We start from the raw sequence: 24,115 nt of genomic DNA, 5'->3' as shown, positions 1-24,115 counted from the left end.
GCGGCAAGCACAGGCAGAGGGGTCAGGGCCAGGATGGGGGCTGTGAGGACCCAGGGGAAGCAACCAGAGTGAGGGCCTGGGCTCTGGCTAAGCAACTGGTGGATGGTGTGGCTGCCCCGCGATGAGGACCAGGATCAGGAATAGGAGGATCAGGTTTGGGGTGAAATGCTGACGTCGTACAGGAACACGGGAGGTGTGTGAGAGACCCTGAGGACACCAAGTGCAAAGTGTCCAGGAGGTCACTGGACCCATGAGGCTGGCAGTCAGGAGAGAGGTCAGACATGGAGACAGGCAGTGTCTACTGCCAGCACCGAGGACAAATCTAAGGCTATAAGGGTAGGTATGGGCCTGGATGTAGGTCCTACCCTGAGGAGAATGAAGGAGACACAGCCCTGCCCTGGGGGCATGAGTGGCCACTGCCTTGTCCAGAAGAGTCCAAGGAGACATGGCCCTGTCCTGGGGGTTTGAAGGAAACAGATAAGCCCTAACTGGGGGTATCTAAGAGGTACAGTCTTGGGCTGGGCGTCTGAGGGAGCTGCAGCCTTGTCTTAAAGGATCTGAGGGGCTATGGTCCCATCCTGGAGGAACTGGGTGAGCCACAGACTCAGGCTTTATTGTGTGAGCTTCTGACCTGCCCGACCCACCCTCCAAGGTCACCACAGAAAAGGTTCAGGATGGGCCTTGAGAAGAACTGTATCTGAGGTCTCAGGAGAGCAGGCCCCTGAAAGGAGTCTGAGAAGGGCCGGTCAGCCAGGCAGGAGGGAAGCCAGCAGGGTGTGCTGTGGGAGGAGCTGGGGACTCCTGAGATGCACACAGGACAGGGAGCAGGCCAGAGGGTGCCCCCGAGCCTGGGCTGAAGTCCTCCCAGGGGCCCATGGACACTCACGGCAGAAGCTGTCTGTCCTCCAGGGCTTCACGGCCATGCCAGCTGCCTGGCAGGCCGCTGTGTAGGCTGACAGGCTGCGGCAGAGGGCGGCACTGTTGCCCTTCTGGGTACAGAGGTCATACACGCACTGGCGGAAGTACTCAGAGGGGCTCAGAGCTGCATGGCAGGCCGAGAAGGGGCCCTTGGCATCCTGGAGCCGCCCGCAGGCCTCAAGGCTCTCATACGGCGCCGTCTCCTCTGCTGAGCACCGGGGGCAGCCCTGGGGCCCACAGCCCTCGCCACAGCCCTGGGAGGAGCCAGGTGCCCGCCATGCGGCTCCAAAGGCATCCACGCTGGGGGCCATGGCGCCACTGGGCAGGACAAAGTCATCATTCCAGTTGCCGTTGAAGTTCCCACAGAGGCCACAAAGCCGGTCACGGAAGGGGCTAGGGATGGATATGAGGATGTAGGCATCGCCGTCAAAGAGAAGACGCAGGTTCTTGGTGGTCTGCAGGATCATGTTCCGGCCCTCGGCGGTCACCCGCACGTGGCCCACAGCCACAGGCAGGGCTACAGCCTCACCGTCCACAGTGACCTGGATGGAGGGTCAGATGCGTCAGGGACTCATAGAAGCACAGGTAAGGCAGTTCCCTCAGACTCCCAGGATGCAGCTGTCTCTCTCTCAGTCACACTGGGGTGGGGCCATGTCCCCCCCCAGACTTCCCAGGGTAGGGTCGTGTCCCCTTCAGAGACCCCAGGGCAGGGCTGTGTCTTGTTCAGTCCCCCGTGGGGCAGGGACATATCTCGCTCAAAACCCCCAGGGTGGGCCCTGTCCCCCTCAGAGCCTCCAAGGTGGGGCCAGGTTGCCCTCAGACCCCCAGGGCAAGGCCACGTCCACTTACCTGTGGCCCTCGAGCCAGGCCCACAACCTGGCCAGCCACAGTAACCACCAGACGCTGGGGATCTCCAGCCGCTTTCTTCTCAAGCACAATGGTAAAGTCCTCGTCCCCAGGCTGTGGGTGGCAGACCTGGGCCAAGATATAGGAGCAGGAGCCATGCAGGTCATAGGCACGGCCATCGAGGGTAATGTAGTGGACGCCCCCGCTGGCCAGGCAGCGGCCACAGCCTGTAGGGCGACAGGCCTGGACGCCATCCTGTAACCGGCACTCCTCGTAGGGCCCGCAGGCCGCGCCCTCCTGGCAGCTGACCTGGCCGCCCGGCCCACACTCGCAGCGCCGCTTACACTCAGGACCCGGGTAGAAGTCCTTGCCCAGCGGGTAGTAGCGGCCCTCGTGGAGGCAGCCGCACTGGCCCACAGGCACGCAGGTGTCTCCACTAAGCACAAAGCCAGCGTCGCAGAAACAGCCCTCCCGGCAGGTGGATTCACAGCCCTCGGGCGCTGAGAGGCTAGGGCAGCTCACAGGGCAGGAGTCACCACAGAGCTTGTAGTGACTGTGGGCCGGGCACTGGAGGGCTGTGGGGACAAGAGGGGAATGAGCCAGGCAGGCACGAGGGAGGGACACAGGGGAGGCACAGAGCGGGAGAACCTGCCCAGGTGAATCTGTATGTTCTGCAGAGTGAATCTGCAGTGAGTGAATCTTTCCGGGGATCTGAGTGGGGTGTCTGATCCACTACATCTAACGGGGGGATTCAGTGTGGGGATCTGGGGTCTCTCTGCCCAGGTAGTGTGTCAACCGGATCAAGTGTTTCTATAGATCAAGTCGATCTGACTGGGTGAATCCAACCCCATATATCTGACCAAGATATGCAGGAACCAACTGTATCTCAGGGTGTGAATCTGGCCGGATGTACCTTGGGGTATGAATCCACACAAGTATGCTTGACTGTCAGTGTCTGACCTGGAGCCTCTCACGGTCTCGACGACAGGGTCTGTCAGTGTGTGACTCTGACCACATGTATGTGGATTGGGTGAAGCTGACAGGATAAATCTGACCAGGAGATCTGTCTGAGGGGAACTGCCCAGGACTATCTGACCATGAATCTGTATGTATCTGCCTGGGGCTATGTCAGGGTCCTGATTCTACGTGGGTATATCTGCCTAAGTGTGTCTCAGTGTAAATGTGATCAAGTGTCTCTGACCAGAGGAGTCTCTGTCTGAGGTTACGGGACCAGTTCTATCCGACCCTGTGTATTTCCCTGTTTAAAACCGTCTAGGGGCATCTGACCAGGTGTAACTCTCTAGGTCTCTCTAACCAGGGGTAGCTGAGAGAGTCTACCTGACCAAGTGTTATCTAGCTGTGTAGCTTGGACAGGGTCAGCCACCCCAGTCTATCTAAGCGCATGAATCCTGAGAGGGTACTGGATGCAGGGTTTCCAACCACGTGTATCTGAGTCTCTACCACTGCAGAACGTGACCTGGTATATTTCAGTGTGTGAACGCCAAGGTGTTTCTTTCACAGGAGATATCTGGGCTCAGGGGAGGCAGGGTGGTGCCTAAGCCCACCGAGGAGAAGGCTCTTGTCTTAGAGCCCTGGGAAGGGGGGAGGAGGGGAGACCCCTGCTATGCGGCCCATGCATGGATCAGTACTTACGGCAGAAGTCCGGCCGCCTCCACTCGCCAAGCTGGGCCCCAGCGGCCTGGCAGGCTACCACATAGGTGGCCACGGCAGGGCAGAGGCCTCTCGGATGGCCCTGAGCCTGGCAGGCGTCCAGCAAGCAGGCCTGGAAGTACTGCGTGGGCGGCACGTGGCTGTGGCAAGGAGCCAGCGGGCCGTCGGGGGCAGAGATCACGCCGCAGGCGTCCGGACCGCCGAAGGGCTCCTGCTGCTCCTGCGTGCAGGGCTGCGGGCACGGCCCGGGCACGCACTCCCCGCAGCCCTCGGCGCCGCCCACTTGCCAGCCGTCTGGGTTCCCGCCCACCGCATTCAGGTCGTCGTTGGGGTTCTGGTTGTAGTTCCCGCACAGGCCACAAAGGGTGCCCGCGTACGCCGCCGGCACGCGCAGGCGCACGTTGTTGTCTCCGTCGAAAGCCAGTGAGATCGCCCTGGCAGTGGTCACCACCACGTCGGCGCCGCTCAGGTGTGCGCGCAGGCGCGAGTCCAGCTGGAAGGGCAGCGCCACCAGCCTGCCGTCCACCTACAGGGTCGGGGTGGGAGTGGGGGTGGTGAACGTCGCAGGCACAGGTTCGAATCCTGACTCCACTATCTAGTGGCGGGGGGGGGGGGGTGGGGGGGGTGGTGGTGGTGGTGGTGGTGGGTAGGGTCCCTGTGCACGTGACCTCCCCCCTTGTAATTATAATAGTAGTACTAATAATAAGTGACTATAGGCACGATGTCACTGGCTCCTCACACTACCCTCCGAAGCAGGTACTGTTCTTAGACCCATTTTACAGAGGAATAAACTAAGGCTCAGAGATGGGGAAGCCACTACTCCAAGCCATCCAGCTCCAAGGCCTATACTCTCTCTCGATCCCTCCATCTGCCCTGTTAACCTGTGAAAGGCAATCAGAGTAGTGGCAGACCCCTAACTGTCCCAGGCAACTCCAGGGCTGGCACATGCTCTTGCCTGGCCCACTGACCCCTCACCTGCAGCTGTCGGGGCCAGCGGGCACTGAGGGTGAAGCTGTGGCCGTAGATGTGCAGGGTGATAGTGCGGGTGTAACTGATGGCCTGGCTGCCCCGGTGCTCATTGGCTACCGTGACTGTGAAGTTCTCTACCCCCGGGGGTAGTCTGTGGCAGGGCATACTCAGCAGGTAGTCACAGGCGCCTTGGAAGTTGAACTGGTGCCGATCCAGGGTGATGTAATGGGGGTCACCCCAGGCCTGACACTCAGCTGTGCTGATAGGGTGGCAGCCATGCTGGCCTGAGGGCAATAGGGCACACTCTTCACCTAGCCCGCAGCTGGCAGGCTTGCAGACCAGTGAGCCACCGCCAGGCCCGCAGTGGCACCGCTGGGAGCAGGTGGCATCAGCCCAAAACTCGCTGCCTGCCTCGTGGTAGGTGCCATTGGCCCAGCAGCCGCAGCCACCATCCAGGGGAACGCAGCGGTCGGCGCTCAACACGAAGCCTGAGTCACACTGGCAGCCCTCGGTGCAGGGGCCCTCACATGGGGCAGAGGCGGTGGGGGGTGCAGGAGACGGGCAGCTGGCTGGGCAGGGTGGGCCACAGAGCTCGTAGTGGCTGTTTTCTGGGCAGGAGAGCTCTGTGGGTGGATGAAGGAGTGGGAGGGAAAGAAAAGGAGAGAATGGTGTCAGGAGGTGGGGTCTGAGGATAGGGTAGGAGGAGACAGGCAGAGACCACGAGAGACAGAGCAGGAGACAACGAAAGACCCAGAGACAGGGAGAGAGAGGATGAGAGACAATCAAAGGGAGACACAGAGACAAGCGCCAAGAGACTGAGAGACAATAACAAAAACAGAGAGACAGAGAGAAAAAACCAAACAAACAGACCCAGAAGGACTGGAGTGAAACCAGACCAGCCCCAAAGAGACAGGACCCCTGCCCCCAGCTTCTGCTCTGTCCCCCAACACTCACCGCAGCCGGCCTGCGTCCTCCAGTCCTTAATGACAATCCCAGCAGCCTGGCAGGCAGTGGCATAGGCAGCCAGAGCCTGGCAAAGTATGTCCTGGGCCCCACCGCCCAGGCAGACATCCAGAACGCAGCCCTTGAAGAAGCTATCAGGGGCCACGTGGGCATGGCAGGCAGCGAAGGGGCCTCCGGAGCCAGGGGCCAGGGGTCCACAGAAGCCGGGGCCCCTGTACTCCTCCAGTCGGTCCTCGGCACATGTTGGGCAGGACCCCTGACATTCATCCCAGCACAGTGGGTCCCAGCCTGGAACCCGCCAGCTGCCGCCCCAGACGGGTATGGAGGGAGCCAGCGTGCCGTTAGGGAAGGCTTGGTCGTTGCTGGGGTTACGGTCCATGTTCCCACAGAGCCCACACACCACACCGTGATAGCTACTGGGCAGCGTCACCTCCACTCGCCAATCCCAGTCATAGCTGACCCGCAGCCCGAAGTCGGTGGCCAGCACCGCTCTCGATACGCCCTGGGTGACTGAAAGCTGCCCACCGGCCACAGAGACAGGCAATGCCGTCAGCACGCCGTTCACCTGGGGGAAGAGGGGGAAGGGAGGCAAACATAGGTCACTGGAGATGCCGAAGCCCGGCTCTGGCCCCCTGCCTCCCTCGCTCGTCCTGCTGTGGCTGGGAGCTGCCAAGGCCTTCCCCGTGACTGCTGGTCATATAGTCATTTGACAAACATTATGGACATCTGCTCTAGTCCAGGCCCTGGAGAATGAAGGCCCACTCTGCTGCTTTTTCTGGGTTTCTCTCTCTTTTTTTTGCGGTATGTGGGCCTCTCACTGTTGTGGCCTCTCCCATTGCGGAGCACAGGCTCCGGACACGCAGGCTCAGCGGCCATGGCTCGCGGGCCCAGCCACTCTGCGGCATGTGGGATCTTCCCGGACCGGGGCACGAACCCATGTCCCCTGCATCGGCAGGCGGACTCTCAACCACTGCGCCACCAGGGAAGCCCTGGGTTTCTCTTTTGATCTTTGTCTCCCTCCCCCATCTCTCCCTCTCTCTCTCTGTTTCTCTCCCTCCTTCTGTATCTAGACCTCTCTCTCTCTCTCCGGATTCTCTATGAGTTTCTCTCATTTGTCTCTCTCTCTGGGCCCCCTCCGTTCTCTGTGTCTCTCTCACTTGTGCACTATCTCTCTCTGCATCTGTGTGTGTGTGTGTGTGTGTGCACTATCTCTCTCTGCATCTGTGTGTGTGTGTGTGTGTGTGTCTGTGTGTGCACTCTCTTTCTCTGCATCTGTGTGTGTGGTATGACATTCTCTCTCTAGGTCCATCTCTCTGGGTCTTTCTCTGGGTCTCATTCACCTAGTCCCTCCCTCTCTCATCATCTCCTGTGCATGTCTGTGTGTCTGGGCATTTCTTCCACTCACTCACCATCGTTCATTGAGGGCCTGCTCTGTTCCGTACCTCATTCTCTCCCTGTGAGCTGACATTAATCTGCATCTCCATTATTCTGGGCAGTCCATCTCTCTCTCTCTCCATCTCTCTCAATTTCTCTTCATGTCGGAGGCTCTGGGCCTCTCATTTGTTCCCTCACAAGCAGTCAAGGGTGCTTACCTGGGTCAGACCCTCAGCTGAGCACTTTACATGCATCACCTCACTGTGGGGCAGGGCCTGCTATGATCCCCATTTCACAGATGAGGAAACTGAGGCCCACCAAGTCAAGTCATTTGCCCAACATCACACAGCTCATAAGGAGAGCCTGGATTCAAAACCAGATCTCTAAAAAGGCATATTCTAAAAAGGCAAAATTTAAGTCCTACATTAAAGCCCTTAACAAAGGGCTAGACTCATTTAATTCCCAATAGAGGGGTGATGTTTTTTTGTAATTATTATTGCTCTTGCTGCCATTTTGTTTCAGGCCTAAGTGAAGAGAGAGAGCACTGAGCTCCTAAGTGTGGCTGGCAGGACCATTCCCACCCTACCTGGGGGCTCAGGGGCCATCCTTACCCGGACTTTGCCGATCTCGCCTTTGTGGATGGAGATGTTGGTGTTGAGGATGGTCACGGTGACCAGCCTCACGTGGGACACAGAGGGGTTTCCCCGGTCCTTATTCTTGGTGGTGACAGTGAAGGATGTCAGGCCCTGGGCACTGCTCCCTGGGCAGCTGGTTGATGCCAGCACATAGTTACAAGTACCCTGGAAGTCAAAGTTCCAGCCATCGAAAGAGTGGTAGTGTGGGTCACCCCACAGCGAACACGTGGCCTCATAGTTGGGCATGCACACACCCTGGCCATTCTTCTCCTGGCATGTCTCCTGTGGCTGACACGTCACACCATGGCACGGGTCTGGGGGCAGAGGAGAGAGGACCTTGAGGGGCTGCCAAGCATACGGCCAGCTACTTCCCAGCATCTGCCCCAATCTGTGCGAGGGATACTGGCTCTAAGGGCAACTGGGGGTGAGACCAGATTCCAGGTTCCTCCCATCTGAGATGCAGGCCCTACAGTCTGCCATTTCTGAGACCAGGCCCTGGGCACCCCTCCACGTCTGAAACTCTGTGTCCAAGACCCTGTCAAAGGTCCCCACATCTGAGACCCAGGCCCTGCTGTTTGTTGTCTGAGACCCAGGCCCCAAGGTCCTTGCAGCCAAGAAACAGGTCCTAGGGTCCCTACATCTGAAACCCAGGCCCTGGGGTCCCCTTGCTTGAGATCTCAGCCCCAGAGGACCGAGGTCTGAGACCAGAGGCACAGGAGTCCCTGTGTCTGTGATGCTAGCCCTGTGGGCATCCATGCGGACATCCACAGCCCAGGGTTCTCCGTGTCCAAGACCTCGGGCCCGGGTTCCCCCACACCTGAGCTCCCAGCCTCCTGAGGGCCACCACACCTGAGACCCAGGTCCTGGAGGTCTCTGTGCCCAAGACCAAGGTACTTCAGGAACTTTCTGGTGAGAAACTAACCCCAGAGGTCCCACCATTTGAGACCCTGACCCTGGGGTCCTTGTATCTGAGTCTCATAGCCTGGCAATCCCTCTGTGCAAGATTCTGTCTCCTTGGGGTTGCTGTGCCTAAGACCCTGGCCTTGGGATCTCATTTCTCAGGCCTTACCTCCGAGGGTCTCTTTGTCCAAGACTGTTCCTAGGGCCACTGAAGCTGTGAACCCAGCTTTTGGAACCCCTGTGCCCAAGACCCCAGCCTTAAAACTTCCTTCTCTCTCCCCCTGTGCCAGTTTTCAGTTGACTGCCCCTTAGCTCCAAATCCACCAATAAAGTTAGGTTTTGTCAGCAGAAGGTGCTGGAGGGTCACGGCAGGAGGAAGGGGCTGCTCTGCTTCCAGTGGGCTTTGCTCTCCAGGCTCCTGGTAGCAAGCAGGGCCAGCAGCCTGGGGGACACCCACTCGGTGAGGTTCACTGGCCCCAGCTGGTTTCCCAGCGAGTCACTCAGGCACCCCGGCAGGTGGCTTCCCAGTGAGTTTTGCCAGCACCCCAGTGGGGGTTTTCCCACCTTCCAGCTCAGCCTGCACAACCTCTCTGCCACCCTCCAATGAGATCTGCCTCTCAGCCTTGGAGTGGGGGCCGTCTTCCCAATTCCTCCCTTCCTTAGGTGCTCTGCTGTAACCTTTGGGGGCAGGGGCTGCTCCCTACATCTGCTCTTCCTGTGTTCGTCGGCATTCTTTTTATCCCTTAGTAGTCAATCCCTATTACAAGCAAAGAATTCTATTAAACTTTCCCTATTTAAGCTACTGTGTGGCTTCTGTCTCCTGTTGGACTCTGACCAAGATACTCCGGTCCCTGGGAGTCCCTGATATCCTGCCCATCAGCCCTGAGATCTCAGTCAGTTCTGGAGGTATATCCCTTCATCCTCAGGAATAATTCTCTGCCCTCCACCCCGTGAAGTCAGTCCTGTGGGGTGGCTTTGAGGCTTAGACTTAATCCTGAGAGGTGTCCCCTGTCTGAGAGTGTGTCCCTATAAATCCTGATCTTTCACTTGAGGTGGGTCCTGTATTCAAGACCCTGGCTTTGGTGGGGTCTCTGCCTTAGACCTCAGGACTCTGCTTTCTGTCCCTGTGGGTCCCAGTCTCCTCTACCCCTTGGGGATGGTGTCTGAAACCCTAAGCCTACACCCGTATACCGGTGGCCAGCAAACTATACACTTCCAGCTGCCGGTTTCTGTTAATAAAATTTCATTGGAGCCACACCCCATTCACTGACAAAGTCCACAGCTGATTTCATGCTGCGAAGGCAGAGGTGAGTAGTTGTGACCAAGACCGTACGGCCTGCAAGTTTAAAAATTTACCATCTGGCCAATTAGAGAAAAAGTTTGCCGGTCCCTGCCTTACACTGACGGTCTCTGCCATCTGCCCTGGGAAACCTATCCCTGAGGGTTCCCACAGCCTGGTTTCCACCATAAGAGTCCCTGCCTTCCAGTCTGAAGGGCTACTGCCCCTGGCCCTGGGAATCCCAGCTTAGGGGTCCCCAGGTCTGAGACTTTAATCCTTAGTCCTCTGTGCCTCCCACCGTGAAGCGTCCTCAGCTGCAGCGTCCCCGTCCTCTGTTACCCCAGCCACACCGGCCCTGGCCCCAGCCCAGCACCTTTGGCGACGCAGCTCAGGACGCCTCCCGAGGGCTGGCACACCTGCTCTGGATCGCAGCTGTGGTTCTGGCACAGCAGGCCTTTTCCGGCGTGGCACACGCACTGCTGCTGGCAGCTGTCAATGAGTACAGTCTGCCCCAGCTGTGGGGACAGAGGGCACAGCTATCAGGGCGGGAGCTGACTCTGGCAACTTTGGTGTTCCGGGCATAAAGGGGTCTGGAGAACATAAAAGGGACATCTTCCAGCAGGGTGGCCCCTTGTCTAAGGCAGAGCATGGCCTTGGGGCCCAAGTTATTCATTCATTCAGTTTCATTCATTTACTCACTCATTTGTTTATTCCGAAATAGCTACTAGATGTCTGCTGTACGGGAGAAACACAGGAATTAAGGGCAAAGGCCCTGGAGCAGATTGCCTGGGTCTGAAGCCTGTTTCTGCTATTTCCAAGTTACACCACTCTGCTCAAATTACTCAGCCTCATTATGCCTCAGTTTCCTCATCTGTAAGTTTCAGGTAAGAATGGCACCAACTTATGAAAGTATAACTGGCTTAATAATACATATAAAGTACAGATGAAATGAAAAAGGATTCCCTTTAAATACCCAGAATGGAGAGGAAACGGGGGCAGCGATGAAATAAGACTGGGAAAATGTCGATTATTTTTGAGGCTGAGTGATGGGTACATGGAGATTTATTATACTCATCTCTTGACTTCTGCCTGTGTGAAAATTTTTATAATAAAAAGTTTATATATAACATTATATAAAAAGTATATATATTATATATAAATAAATAAATTCATATATATTGTACATACAGCACTTACAAGCAGTAACCGGCACATAGTAAGCACCATACACCTGTTTGCTGTAGTACTATTATTATTCGTATGAGGAGGCAAACAGAGAGGGTTCCTGCCCTCACAGAGCTCTCAGACCTTTGAGGGAGACAAACTTTAGATAAACACACACTCAAATCAAAGGAAAAGGAGTAACTCTCAGAGAGTGGGAGAGGGAAGCAGAGGGAGTTAGCCTCTGGTATCACAGAGACGAACTCTAGACCTGGATACAAAGCCGAAACTTGACCTGGGGAGCCAGGGAATGGTTTCAAGTTGCAGGACCTATGGTCATATTTGGAAGGGTCTTACCTGCTACCTTGGGGATGGTAGAGGAGAGGGAGCAAAAGTGAGGGCTGGAAGGGAGACAGCTGGGAGAGGACAAACTTGGACCACGGTGGGGCCATGGTGAGGGGAAGAGGAGTGGGTGGGAGAGACGTTCAGGAGGCCAAGCGGACAGGCTGTGGTGCTAATGGGCAGTGGGAGGGGGGTCCAGCTTGCAGTCCCCAGCTCTGCCCAGGATGACCAGGTCCCTACCTCGTAGTAGACACCGTTGTGGTAGCAGCCGCATTCCTGGATGGGCACGCAGGCTTGGCCGTCGTTGAGGAAGCCGGAGTCACACTGGCAGCCCTCGGCACAGCTATCCGGGCACTGCGGGGGGGCACTGAGTGCCCAGCAGCCCAGGGAGCAGGTGTCTGCACAGAGCTCGTAGTGGCTGTTAGGGGGGCACTGCATCGCTGCAAAGAGGGGGTGTAGGTCAGAGCCCCTGGGAGTGAGAGGCTGCAGGGCCCAGGGTCTGCCCCTTCTGTGCCTCTACCTCCCCCTCTCTCTGCCCCTCACTCACGACAGAAAGATTCGGTCCTCCAGGGTTCGACGTGGCCTCCAGCTGCCTGGCAAGCACTCACATAGGCATGAACGTTGCTGCAGAGAATGCTCTCGTTCCCGCCACCCACACAGAGATCAAAGACACAATCTTTCAAGGGACCCTGGGGGTCCACCAGCTTGTGGCAGGCAGCCAGCGGCCCCGTGGGGCTGGTGAGGAGCCCACAGAACTGCTGCTGCTCGTATTTCTCCTGCAGTTCAGGTTTACACTCCAGCTCTGTGTCACAGCTTTCACCGGGCTTGCAGGTGGGCAGGCAGGAAGAGCCTGGCACTGCCTCCTGCCAGGAGCTGCCGAACTCATTGGAGCTGCCTGCCTGTGAGCCGTCGGGCTTCTGGAAGTCGTCCTTGGGGTCGCCGTTGTAGTTCCCACACAGGCCACACAGCTGCTGGTAGTAGTTGCCTGGGATGGTGACCCGCACATTGTACGCGAGGTCATAGGCCACGCGCAGGCCAAAGTCAGTCTCGATCACAACGTCTGAGCCATGCTGGGAGGCGCGGACCCGGCCCTCAGCCAGCACCACGGGCAGCCTCATGTCCACACCATTCACCTGGGAGGTGGGAGATGCCGTGCTTCAGAGGGTACACTTTGAGAGGTCAGACCCTAGATCAAGCCCCTGCCTGACACTGAAGATCTGTGTGACCTCACCTCTCTGGGTCTTAGTTTCCATATTTGTAAATGGGCCTAATAATAGGGTCTTGTAGTGGGTTGAATGGTGGTTCCCCAAAGATATGTCCATCTAGAACCTCAGAATATGACCTTATTTGGAATAAGCGTCTTTGCAGATGTAATTAGGGTAAAGATCTTGAGATGGGATCGTCCTGGATTAGGGTGGGCCCTATATCTAATGACAAGTGTCCTTAAAAGAGACAGAAGAGGAGAATATACAGGGACACACAGGGGAAAAGGCCATGTGAAAATGAAGACAGGGACTGGAGTGATGTGGCCACAAGCCAAGAACACCTGGAACCACCAGAAGCTGCAAGAGGAAAGGGAGGATTCTCCCCCAGAGCCTTTGGAGGCGGTGCATCTCTTGCTAACACTTTGATTTCGGACTTCTGTCCTCCACAACTGTGAGAAAATAAATTTCTGTTGTTTTAAGCCACCAAGTTGGTGGTAATTTGTTACAGCAGCCTCAGGAAATGAATACAGGTCTCAATGTAATAACACCCTTATGAAAGCAGGGACCAGGAAGGAGGGGAAGATGGAGTGGAAGGGGTAAATGTCTGGAGGGGATAATCAAGGGGCAGGGAGGTGGAGACTGAGCCACATGGGAGAAGGTCTTGGTCCCCCACTGTAGGCTCTGACTGGCACCCCCTCTCTTTGCAGACCCCATGCCTCCCACATCTACTCAGAGCTCTGTGCCCCCTGCCCCTGGCCTGAGTGCTACACATGCTCCACCCACAGATCACCCTCTACCCCAGGCCCCTTCCCTTCACGTTCCAGCCCTGCTCTCACCGTGACCTTCCACTGCGTCTGCTCCAGCCGCAGGGTGAAGTTGGCCACCTGGACAGTGACCACCCTGGTCACACTGACTTTCCCATTGCCCCAGGCCACGTTCTCCTGCAGGATGGCAAACTGGGCCAGGCCAGGCTGGGTCCCGCAGGTCCGAGCCAGCGCATACACACAGGTGCCCATGAAGTTGAAGTGGCGGCCGTCGAAGGTGGTGTAATGGGGGTCTCCCGATGTCTGGCAGGTGGCAGAACCCACAGCCACACAGCCCAGGACGCCACCGGACGGCTGGCAGGCCTCGTGTGGGCCACAGCTGGAGGGCTCACAGGACACCAGGCCACCCTCCTCACAGTGGCACAGGGAATTGCACCCCGACCCCGGGTGGAAGGTCTGGCCGGGGGGGTGGTAGGTGCCCTGGTACACGCAGCCACAGGAGGGCAGCGGCACGCAGGACTCACCGTTGAGCACGAAGCCCTCATCGCACACGCAGCCCTCTTTGCAGTCGAAGCCACAGCCCCCAGGCACTGGGAGGTCTCCGCAGGACAGCGGGCAGCCGTAGGAACACGCCTCGTAATGACTGTGGGGCGGGCAGCTCAGGGCTGCAGGGAGAGCGGCCATCAGGATCAAGAATCCCTGCTCCCTGGGGACACCGTGGACCTCCCCCCCCCCCCACGCATGCACACACACACATGCTCACACACACTCACAAGTATAAGTGGTACAGCGGCAAGGAGACCCTCTGTTCAGTGGGGCCTGGCAAACATATCACAGTTAATCTACTCCTGATAATTAAGATACTATTCCAATTTAACGGTGGTCTGGGTTTATCTGTAATGTCTTTAATGACCTTATTCAAGTTGGTAACAAGTTGTGGATCTGTGGTACATATTTTAACCATGCAAATGCGTGTGTGTGTGTGTGTAATCTATGCAGTGTATTTGTGAATGCAGTATTTTTAGCTTCTTCACTCTAAAGCAGTAATGTAGTAGTAGTGGTAGTAATTCTATAGTAAATTAAAATATTTGGCCAGGTGGTAAAGAAAAAAATGAAAAAGAATCCCTGTTTCTCTCTCCAAACTCCAGTCATCCCAGATTATAAAACAGGTGGTTTCCTCACAAAAAAAGAACAAAAAAAACCCCCTAAAACTGAACTCAATCAAGCCTCTATCTGCACCATCCAATACGATAGCCACATGTGGCCATTTAAATGTAAGTTAATTAAAACTAAGTAAAGTTGATAGTAAAATTTAGTTCCTTGGTCACACTAGCTCGATTTCAAGCGCCCAATAGCCACACGTGACTAGTGGTGACCAGATGGGACAGCTTAGGTATAGAACATTTCCACCATCACCAAAGTTCTATTGGACAGCACCATTATAGATCTAATATCCAGTTTACAAGAGAATCAGGGGACAGAGGGACACATTAAATACACTGTGAAGAAGCAACTAGCCAAATCCAGAAAGTAGGAAATTCTGTAGAATAAATGACCTGTTTTTTCCACGAACAAAGGAAGGGGTGGATAGAGGGATAGACATGTGATAAAGCAAGTATAGTAAAACACAGATTGTAGCATCTAGATGGTACGTATATGTGTGCTCACTGTAAAGTTCTTTCAACTTTTTTGTATATTTGAAAATTTTCATAATAATATGATGGAGAAAAAAAGGAGGGGGCTATTACAGGATAAAAATGAATACAGACAAACCAACCCAGTGCAGTGTGGATTCGGTCTGGATCCTCATTCAATTAAAGTGAAAAAAACACATTTTTTAGACAATTGCGCAAATTCGAACCCAGGTTGGGTTTTAGAGGATGTTAAAGAATTAGTGTTATTTTTGTTGTTGGTAATAACAGCACTGTGGTCATGTTGCTTAAAAGTCCTATCTGCTGGAGATGTTTACTAAAGTATTTGTGGCAAAATTCATGTCTAGAATTTGCTTTAAAATATTTCCACAAAATAAAAAAAAGAAAGGGGCGGTGGTGGAGGAGATAGATGAATGAGAATAGCAAAATACCCACAAGAGCTGAAGCTGGTGCTGGGCACATGGGTTCAGGCACCCCCCAGGCCTCCCTCTGCCTGGTGTCTGAGTCCTCACAACCCAGTCTTCTAGACCTTCCAAGGGGTCCAAGGGCAAGAGTAGTTTTAAGGAAATAAGAGATTCTCAATTACTACAGAGGCCATAGAATGCAACAATTAACTGTACAAATTCAGGAGTCAACTGGCCTGGGCTCAAATCGTGCTGCCCTGCTGTGTGACCCCAGGCAAGTTACTTAATATCTCTGCGGTTCCATTTCCTTGATGATCCCACCTCACAGGGTGGTGGTGAGGATGAAATGAGAGCTGTTAAGCCCTTAGAACAGAACCTGCCCAGTGGGAAGTGTGCCACACAAGTCCTGGCTCTAATTATGTGAGTTCTTCCTAAAAACGATCAGCCTGAGAATGTGCCTCTGATGGAGTTGCATCTGCTTTCCCACTGTCCCTTTTGCAAGTGTGCTTCTCCCACTTTACAGAAGAGAACAATCCCGAATCTTAACACAGTGTGCTGCCGTGGGGATGTGAAAACCTCCAGGGACACGAAGGGACAATTTCAAATATTACCATAAGCATGGAGACAATGGATGACAAATCATTACTGGTGACAAATCATTACTGGTATCAAATCAGTTCCAGCTCTGCTCCCGACAAAACAGAAGGAGGGCCTCATAGAATCAGCTGCTTAGAAGTCATAAAAAGTAAGTTTTATGGCATCTCTCAGTGTGACTAACTTCCCTGCAGCTCAAAAGGGGTTCAAAGAACGGAGTGATGTTGCTCTAGCAGAACTCCTGCCACTTCCATCCACCTAGTAATATCATATCTACAAAATGAAAAATAGAATTGATGCTACACCCTGTCTCCTTCCAACAACAGACATGAACTACTGGGGAAAAAGCCATCCATCTCATTAAGAGATGTCTTTCCAATACATGTTTAATATATATATATATATATATATATATATATATATATATTTTTTTTTTTTTTTTTTTTTGCGATACATGGGCCTCTCACTGTCGTGGCCTCTCCTGTTGCGGAGCACAGGCTCCAGACGCGCAGGCCCAGTGGCCATGGCTCACGGGCCCAGCCGCTCCGCGGCACGTGGGATCTTCCCGGACCGGGGCACGAACCCGTGTACCCTGCATCGGCAGGCGGACTCTCAACCACTGCGCCACCAGGGAAGCCCCATGTTTAATATTTTTATCAGTTGTGTACTAACGAGACTTGCAATGATAACTCACTCTATCCTTTTTTTTTTAACACTTAGAGTCTATGGTCTCAGGCATTTCTAAAACTTATTAAATGTTGCTCACTCATGCATATGTTTGTGGCAGAGATGTATGATGGGGATTGTGACAGACTGACGCTGGCCACCCCTTACTCTGTGTTTGGCCATGGTACTGACTTTGGCCAATGGAACATTAGCAAATGTGACGTCAAGCAGAGGCCTGGAGTGTGCTTGCCCACTGGGGGCTGTCCGCCCTTGCTGCTCTTTGGAACCTTGAGACCACTGTGTGAAGAAGCCTGTGCTAGCCGGCTGGAAGATGAGACCAAGCAGAGCAGAGACAAGCAGTCCTGACTGAGATCCTCCAAACCAACCAGCCTGACAACTGCCAGATGTGCAGGCAGGGATCCTTAGGAGCTCATCTCTGAATGACAGCTGCCAAATGGGAATCAGACCTGGGGCCACCAGATGTATTCAGCCATCTTACAAATATTTACTGCATCTGTGACTTCCTAGCTGTCGTGATCCCAGGCATGTAACAAACTTTCTGAGCCTCTGGTTCCTCATCTGTTAAATGGGTATAACCATAGCCTGTACCTCATGGGGCTGTTATAAGAATTCAATGACTTAATGATATTTATACATTAATGAATATACATAAGGCTGAGTCCCCCAGTTGTCACTCTCGGTACTCACGGCAGAGTTGCTCACTCCTCCAGGGGTGCACAGTGGCCCCAGCGGCCTGGCATGCGGCAGCATAGGAGGCCAATGCGTCACACAGTGGTCCAGACTGGCTTGGCAGCAGGCAGCGGTCGTAGACGCAGTCTCGCACAGCACCCTGTGGGTCCAGTGTGTGGTGGCACTCCCGGAAGGGCCCACTGGGGTCGGCAAGGATCCCACACTCCTTCTTGCTCTGCAGCTGCTGGGCCACCAGGGTGTCCAGCTTGGGACAGTCACCTGGCTCAGCTGCTCCACAGCCTGGCCTTGTTTCCTCCTGCCAGCTCTTCCCGAAGGTCAGTGCGTTGGCAGCTTGGCCTCCACCCCTCAGAGCCAGGTCGTCAGCTGGGTCCCCATTGAAGTTCCCACAGAGCCCGCACAGTGCCGCCGCATAGCTGCTGGGCACCTTGGCAGTCACATGGGCATTCCAGTTATAGGTGACAGTCAGGCCAAAGTCTGTGTGCACGACAGCATATTGGCCCTGGCGGAACACCTGCACCTGCCCATCTGCCGCCTGGAAGGGCAGGTACTGAAGGATGCCGTCCACCTGGGTAGAGATGCGGGAGGACCAAGAGGTCAGGGTATTCAAGGCCCTGTGACTCACCCCTCACTCACTCAGCTCTGGCTACTCTGGGCTCCTTGCTATCCCCTTGAGCACATTATGCTTGATCCACCTCAGGGCCTTTGCACTCGCTGTTCCCACTGCCTGGCAAATCATCCACCTCTCTTCATCCTTCAAGTATTTGCTTAAATCCAAATCCCTAACCCACGGCCTTCAAAGCCTACAGGACCTGTCTCCCTATTACCTCCCTGACCTAACCTCCTGCCACTCTCCCCCTCACTCATTCTGCTGTAGCCACCCTGGCTTTCTTGAGATTCCCCCAACTCTCCCAGTTTAGTCTAACTTTAGGGTCTTTTCACCTTGCCAAGAACACCGCCTACCACTTTTCTCCTGGCTGCCTCCCCTTCATTCTTTAGGACTTGGCTTAAATCTAAGCCCCTTCCCTAGAACATCCTGCTTAACCTTGGCTCTTGTCCACCTTTGTGCATGCACCACCTCCCACATCACTCACTCAGGCTCCCTGCTGTCTCCTTGCTGTCTCCCAGAACATATTAAGTGCACTCCCACCTCTGGGCCTTTGCACTTGTTGTGACCTCTTCCCGGGATACCTCTCATCACTCTTTAGTTGGCCACCTCTACTTCGTATTCTAGGCATCAGCTTTGATCCAAACCCCTTACAATGGCCTAAAAGACCATACATGATCTGAGCCTCACTGCTCTCCAATTTAATTCTTCAGGACTGCCTCCTTCCCCACCCTTGGAACTCCAGCCATGCAGGCATTTTGATATTCTCCTGAACTCACCAAGCTCAGCCCAGCCTCAGGGCCTTTGCACTTGCTATACGCTATGTACCCTATGCTTGCAACATACCTACCCTCTTCCACATCTTTATTCTTTGTCTGGCTGCCTCCCCATCACCCTTCACATCTCAGCTTAAAATCAAATCCTCTACCCACTAGGCCCTGCGTGTCCCCTGTTTTCTGACTTCATCCCCTACCCACCTCTCTATCCCATCTCCCCAGGCTCACTCTTTCAGGTGCAGCCTCCTTGGCCCCGTGCTGTTCTCCTGAACTCTTCAAGTTCAGTCCAGCCTCAGCCTTTGCAGCTGTTGTTCCCTCTGCCTAGCAACCACCACTCTTCACCTGGTGGTCTCTTCCTCATCCTTCAGGTTTCAGATTAAATCAAAAGCCTCTATCATAGCCATCCCCTACATCATCTCCTACCTCGCTCTCCCTTCCCTCTCTCCATTCCAGGCCCACTGGTCTCCATGCTGTTCCTCTACCCCTCAGAGCCTTTGTTCCTGCCTCAGAGCCTTTCAGTTGCTGTTCCTTCTGCCTGGAACAGTCTTCCATCCACTTCCATCCCTGCCTGTTCCATCTCTTTCTTCAGGAAAGGCAATAGAATGCAGAGGTTAAGAGTATGGACTCTGGAGCCAGACAGTTTGGCTTCAAATATTTGCTCTGCCACTCATTAGCTGTGTGACCTTGAATAGTTGACTTAACTTCTCTGTGCCCAGATTTCTCCTCTAACAAGATTACCTATTTCACAAGGTTGTTACAGAGATTAACATATGAGTTACTGTATGTCAAGCATTTAACACATAGAAGTAAATTATATATATATATATATATATATATAAAATTTACTGGGTGGTGGACCCTGTAAGAACCCTCTGTCCAGAACCCTGTGGGCCTATCTGTAAGTACCCCCACACCCCTTTAACACCCCCCAACACCTTTTGTTCCCCACTTTTCACATGTCACCTTACTCTCTGAATATCAATTTTCCTCCAGAAAATGCACCAATCTTTAACTTTGGAGGGTTCATAACAATAAAACATTGAGTCAACATTTACTGAACACTTGTTGGGCACCAATGTCCCTTTTAAACATCCTACAGGGCTTCCCTGGTGGCGCAGTGGTTGAGAATCTGCCTGCTAATGCAGGGGACATGGGTTCGAGCCCTGATCTGGGAAGATCCCACATGCCGCGGAGCAACTAGGCCTGTGAGCCACAACTACTGAGCCTGCGCATCTGGAGCCTGTGCTCCGCAACAAGAGAGGCAGCGATAGTGAGAGGCCCACGCACCGCGATGAAGAGTGGCCCCCGCTTGCCACAACTAGAGAAAGCCCTCGCACAGAAACAAAGACCCAACACAGCCAAAAATAAATAAATAAAAAACAGTTTAAACATCCTACAAATAGTAACTCCAAACCTCCACAACCACCTTGTGAAGCGGCTCGCATTGGCGAGGCACCATCTTATTATCCCATTTGTCAGAGGACAAAACTGAGGCACTGAGAGACAAAGTCACACACAGCCAGGGAGAGGCAGCACCGCCTCGCTGGGGGGCCCCAAGCCTAATCACTGGCCACAAGGTCTTCTAGCAGACCCCCACCCTCCCCCAGTGGCCAGACCCCTACTCTTTAAGGGGAATTCCCTGCCCCTCCACCCGGCCTTGGACACCCATCACTCACCAGCACTCGCCCAGGGTACTCCCGGCGCACGGCCACCTTCACGCCACGAGCCTCCACGCGCACGGCGCGCGTGTAGCTCACCGTCTGGCTGCCCCGATGCTCGTTTTCCACCAGCACCCGGAAGGCAGGCAGCCCCGCGGCCTGGCCGCACGAGCCGGCCAGCAGGTACGTGCAGGTGCCCATGAAGTCGAATCGCCGGCCGTCGAAGCTCACGTAGTGCAGGTCCCCAGACGCCTGGCAGCTACCGAAGCGGTCGGGGTAACAACCCAGGAGACCGTTCTGGACGCGGCAGCGCTCTCCAGCTGGGCAGCCCTGCGTGTCGCTGCAGCGCACCTGCTGGGTGGCGGCGTCACAGGTGCAGCGCCGCCGGCAATACTCATCGGCCCACACCTCCTGGCCGGGCGCGAGCGGGCGGCCCTCGAAGTTGCAGCCGCAGGACGAGGCGGCAACGCAGGCGCCGCCGCTGGCCACGAAGCCCGGGAGGCACACGCAGCCCTCGACGCACGGGCGCGCGGAGCAGTTGGACGGCACCGCGGCGGGGTTGCAGGAGGCCGGGCAGGCGGGGCCACAGAGCTCGTAGCGGCTGTTGGCCGGGCAGGACAGGGCTGCGGGGACACGGGAGCGGGGTCAGGCCAGCACAGTCAGAACGTGCCAGGACTTCCCTCCCCAACCCAGCTCCTTCCTCAGAGCTCCCCATCTCAGTTAATGACACTTCCACCCTTCTGGGTGCGAAGGCCCCAAACCTCAGAGATATAGTTGATTCCTTCCCCTTTATTCACTGGACAACCAACATGTCGGTAAATCCTGTGAGCTCCACATTCAAGATCTATCCAGAATCTGCCCCTTTTTCCTTTCACCACAGTCCCCACCCTTGTCCTGTTCACCCCAGCAGCCTCCTGCCTGGTCTCCCCCCTGCTCCCATCCTGCATCCCATTCTATTCCTCACATGCAGCCAGAGGGATCCTGTGAACACTTGAGTTAGATGACATCCGTCTCTTGCTCAGAGGCCTCTTGTGGCTCTGTCTCGCTCAGGGTAAAAGCCAGAGTCCTCCTATTGGTCCATGAGGCTTCCCATAATCCACGATCTGCCCCCATCACCTCCCTGTCCTCATGTCCTCTCACTTTCCCTCTGGCTCACTCCGCCCCAGCCACAGTGGCATCGTCTCTGGTCCTCACACTCCCTCCTCTGGGCCTTTGCACTGGCTTTTCCCTGTGCCTGTATTAGCCTTTCCTCACATGGCGTGTGGTTAAGAGAAGGTTACTGGAATGTAGATGGCCTGGGTTCAAATCCCAGCTCTCCCCTTCTTAGCTGTGTGATTGTGAGCAAACAACTCCAATTTCTCTGTGCCTCAGTTTCCCCATCAGTAGAACGGGATAATAATAGTCCCAATATCATAGGAGGCTCGTCTATGTAGAGACACCCCATGTAGAGCATCCTTATGAGCTCACACTGTTGCCTAATCCTGGTCTCTGTTCCAATGGCAGCTTCTCCCAAGGGTCTTCCCTGAGCTCTCTTCATGAGTCTCCCATTTGCTCTTATCCCATGAACTCTGTTTCTTTTGCTCTCTGAAGCTATTCCACAGTTTACTGCTTACTCTCTGTCTCCCCTGCTAGGATTATAAATTCTGTGAGAGTGGGAACCTGATCTGTCTCAAACATGGCTGAATCTCCAGCACCAAGGATGGGGCCCGGCCCACAGGAGATGCCCAGTAAATACTTCGAAAATGAATGGGTAGATAAGTGAATGCACTGGTTCTTCTTTTGCACCAGGCATTGGGGAACTCAGCGGTGGTGGGGAGTGGTGTTTACTGGGCAGTGAGGACACAGCAGTGACCCAGACAATCCCCAAATGGCCTCAGTGTCTCCCCTAGACTTACCCCTCTCTGGAGTTCCTGTCCCAAGCCATGGGCCTGGGCCTGGAAGCCTCCTCCTCCTTCCTGTGCTAGCCTTTCTGCCTCCTGAACATTTCTCTGGGAGCCTCACAAGGGCAGAGACAGGTGTTTTGGTCCCCACTGTGCCCATTGTCAGCACAGGGGTGGGGCCAGATAGGGACTCAGGGAATGCATGTTGAATGAGTGAATACATGAGTGAATGAATGATTCAGTGGATGGATACCTGGCTATGGAGCTGGGACTTTATCCAGAAGACATCGGGGAATCACGGAAGAGTTATAAATGAAGAGATGTTCGCATGTCTGCTTTGGGACATCTCATGCCAAGTCTTTGCACATGCCCTTCTCTCAGCTTGGAACCCACTTCCTGCCCCCCCTTTTTTCTATCTAGCTCCAATCCCTCCTACAGGATTCAGATTGGGCATCCCTTTCTCTAGGAGATCCCACTTGATTCCCCAGACTGAGTCAGGAAGCTTCTCTGGTCTCCCATAGCCCCTCTGAACTTCCCCCATCCCAGCCCTGGACTGTCACTGTCTAGTGTGATACGTCTGCCCCAACCTTAGGCTCACTGTGGGCACAGCCTGGCCATCTTGGCCATTGCTCCGTCCCTGGCATGGTCCAGCTCCAGGCTGGACCACAATAAATGCTCAGATATTGAGCAGATGCAAGGGGTCCCCTGCCTCCCACCATGTGCTCCCAGCCCCCACCAGGGTATCACTCACGGCAGCTGGCTGGCAACCTCCAGTTCCCAACAGAGATGCCAAACTCCAGACAGGCCTGGGCGTAGGTGCTAAGGGCACGGCACAGGCTGGCCCGGTCCCCACTGGCCACACATAGGTCGTATACACATTCCTTCAGGAAGGGCTGGGGGTCCAGGGCATCGCGGCAGACGGCAAAGGGGCCATCGAGCTGGGTCAGCATGCCGCAGAGACGGCTGCCCTCATAGTGCTGGGCCTGGTCTGGGGGGCAGGAGGGACAGTTGTTCTGGCAGCCGTCCTCACATAGGTAGTCCTCGTCGTCCAGCTTCCAGCTACTGGCAAACTCCACAGCATCAGAAGCCTGCTCCCAGTCAGGTGTAAGGAAGTCATCAGTGGGGTCACCATTATAGTTGCCACACAGACCGCACACCTGGCCTTGGAAGTGCACGGGCAGGCTCAGTGCCAGCCGGGCATCCCAGTCATAGGTGACTACCAGCCCGAAGTCCAGCTCTACCATGGCCCGTGTCCCACTCTGGTACACGCGCAGGCGGCCCTCAGCCAGGGAGGCAGGCAGGCGTGAGCGCTGGCTGTCGATCTGCAGAGGGAGTCGGGAGAGGAGGGTCAGATCCCCATGTGGTCTGGCCTTCAGCCCCTCATCTCCTCCCACTTGCTTCCCCTGCTCTAGCTGCGTGAGGATCCCTTCCTCCCATTAGTGCCACTGACCAAGCCTCAGGATCTTTGCTCCTGCCTTCCCCGTGACCTGAAATGTTCTTTCCCTGGATATACACTTGGCTCACTCCCTCACCTCTTACAAAAACTTTGCTCAAATGTCACCGTCTCAGGGAGCCCATCCCAGACCACCTTATTTTATATGGCAACTCCTCCCGACTCCCTATTCCCCTTCCCTGCTCTACTTTTTTCCCTATAGTGTCTAACCTTCTAAAATGTCATCTGCAAATATCTGTTTATCACCTCTCTAACTTGACTACACTGTCAGCTCCACGAAGACAGGGCAGCTGCTTCATCTCCAGTGCCTAGAACTGTACCTGGTGGAATAGCAGGTGCTCAGGAAGTGAATGAAGCCCCTGCTGTATTAAATAAACATCCACTGGGCACTGACCCTGTGCCTGGCCCTGGCCTGGGAGATCCTGGAGATACACTGATGACAAAGACAACCCCAGACCCTACTGTCATGGGGCTCCCAGTCCAATAGGGGAGACAGACCTGTCACTAGACAATGACAGATCAGAGTGATCAGGGCTGGGATAGTGGAGGCACAGGAGGCTGCAGGAGCCTAGAAAAAGAGCCAGACCCAAATTTCAGGTTAGGGAAGGCTTCCTGAAGAAGAGATAGCTGAGCTGAGCCATAAAGGACCAGTGAGAAGTAGCCACGAAAACCAGGAGGGGGAGTGGTGTT

At 54.8% G+C, this 24,115-nt stretch overlaps 1 protein-coding gene across 1 annotated transcript in view; it reads right to left on the bottom strand.

Moving 5' to 3' along the window:
* The window catches only part of FCGBP (Fc fragment of IgG binding protein), a 90,668-nt gene that overhangs the window by 7,338 nt on the left and 59,215 nt on the right, over positions 1 to 24,115 (bottom strand). Inside the window, exons 7-19 of the mRNA XM_032613777.1 lie at positions 22,724 to 23,294; positions 20,111 to 20,715; positions 17,052 to 17,619; positions 13,100 to 13,692; positions 11,606 to 12,191; positions 11,299 to 11,498; positions 9,929 to 10,070; positions 7,353 to 7,690; positions 5,359 to 5,932; positions 4,400 to 5,027; positions 3,418 to 3,950; positions 1,768 to 2,339; positions 887 to 1,460 (exon numbers count right to left, since the gene is read on the bottom strand). Of these exons, the coding sequence (XP_032469668.1) occupies positions 887 to 1,460; positions 1,768 to 2,339; positions 3,418 to 3,950; positions 4,400 to 5,027; positions 5,359 to 5,932; positions 7,353 to 7,690; positions 9,929 to 10,070; positions 11,299 to 11,498; positions 11,606 to 12,191; positions 13,100 to 13,692; positions 17,052 to 17,619; positions 20,111 to 20,715; positions 22,724 to 23,294 (6,484 nt within the window). The remainder of the gene's footprint in view (positions 1 to 886; positions 1,461 to 1,767; positions 2,340 to 3,417; positions 3,951 to 4,399; positions 5,028 to 5,358; positions 5,933 to 7,352; positions 7,691 to 9,928; positions 10,071 to 11,298; positions 11,499 to 11,605; positions 12,192 to 13,099; positions 13,693 to 17,051; positions 17,620 to 20,110; positions 20,716 to 22,723; positions 23,295 to 24,115) is intronic.

This window comes from Phocoena sinus, chromosome 19 (assembly GCF_008692025.1).
Source record: "Phocoena sinus isolate mPhoSin1 chromosome 19, mPhoSin1.pri, whole genome shotgun sequence".
NCBI classification, from domain to species: Eukaryota; Metazoa; Chordata; class Mammalia; order Artiodactyla; family Phocoenidae; genus Phocoena; species Phocoena sinus.
The sequence above is the reverse complement of the archived record's forward strand: the minus strand, read 5'-3'. Positions and strand labels throughout refer to the sequence as shown.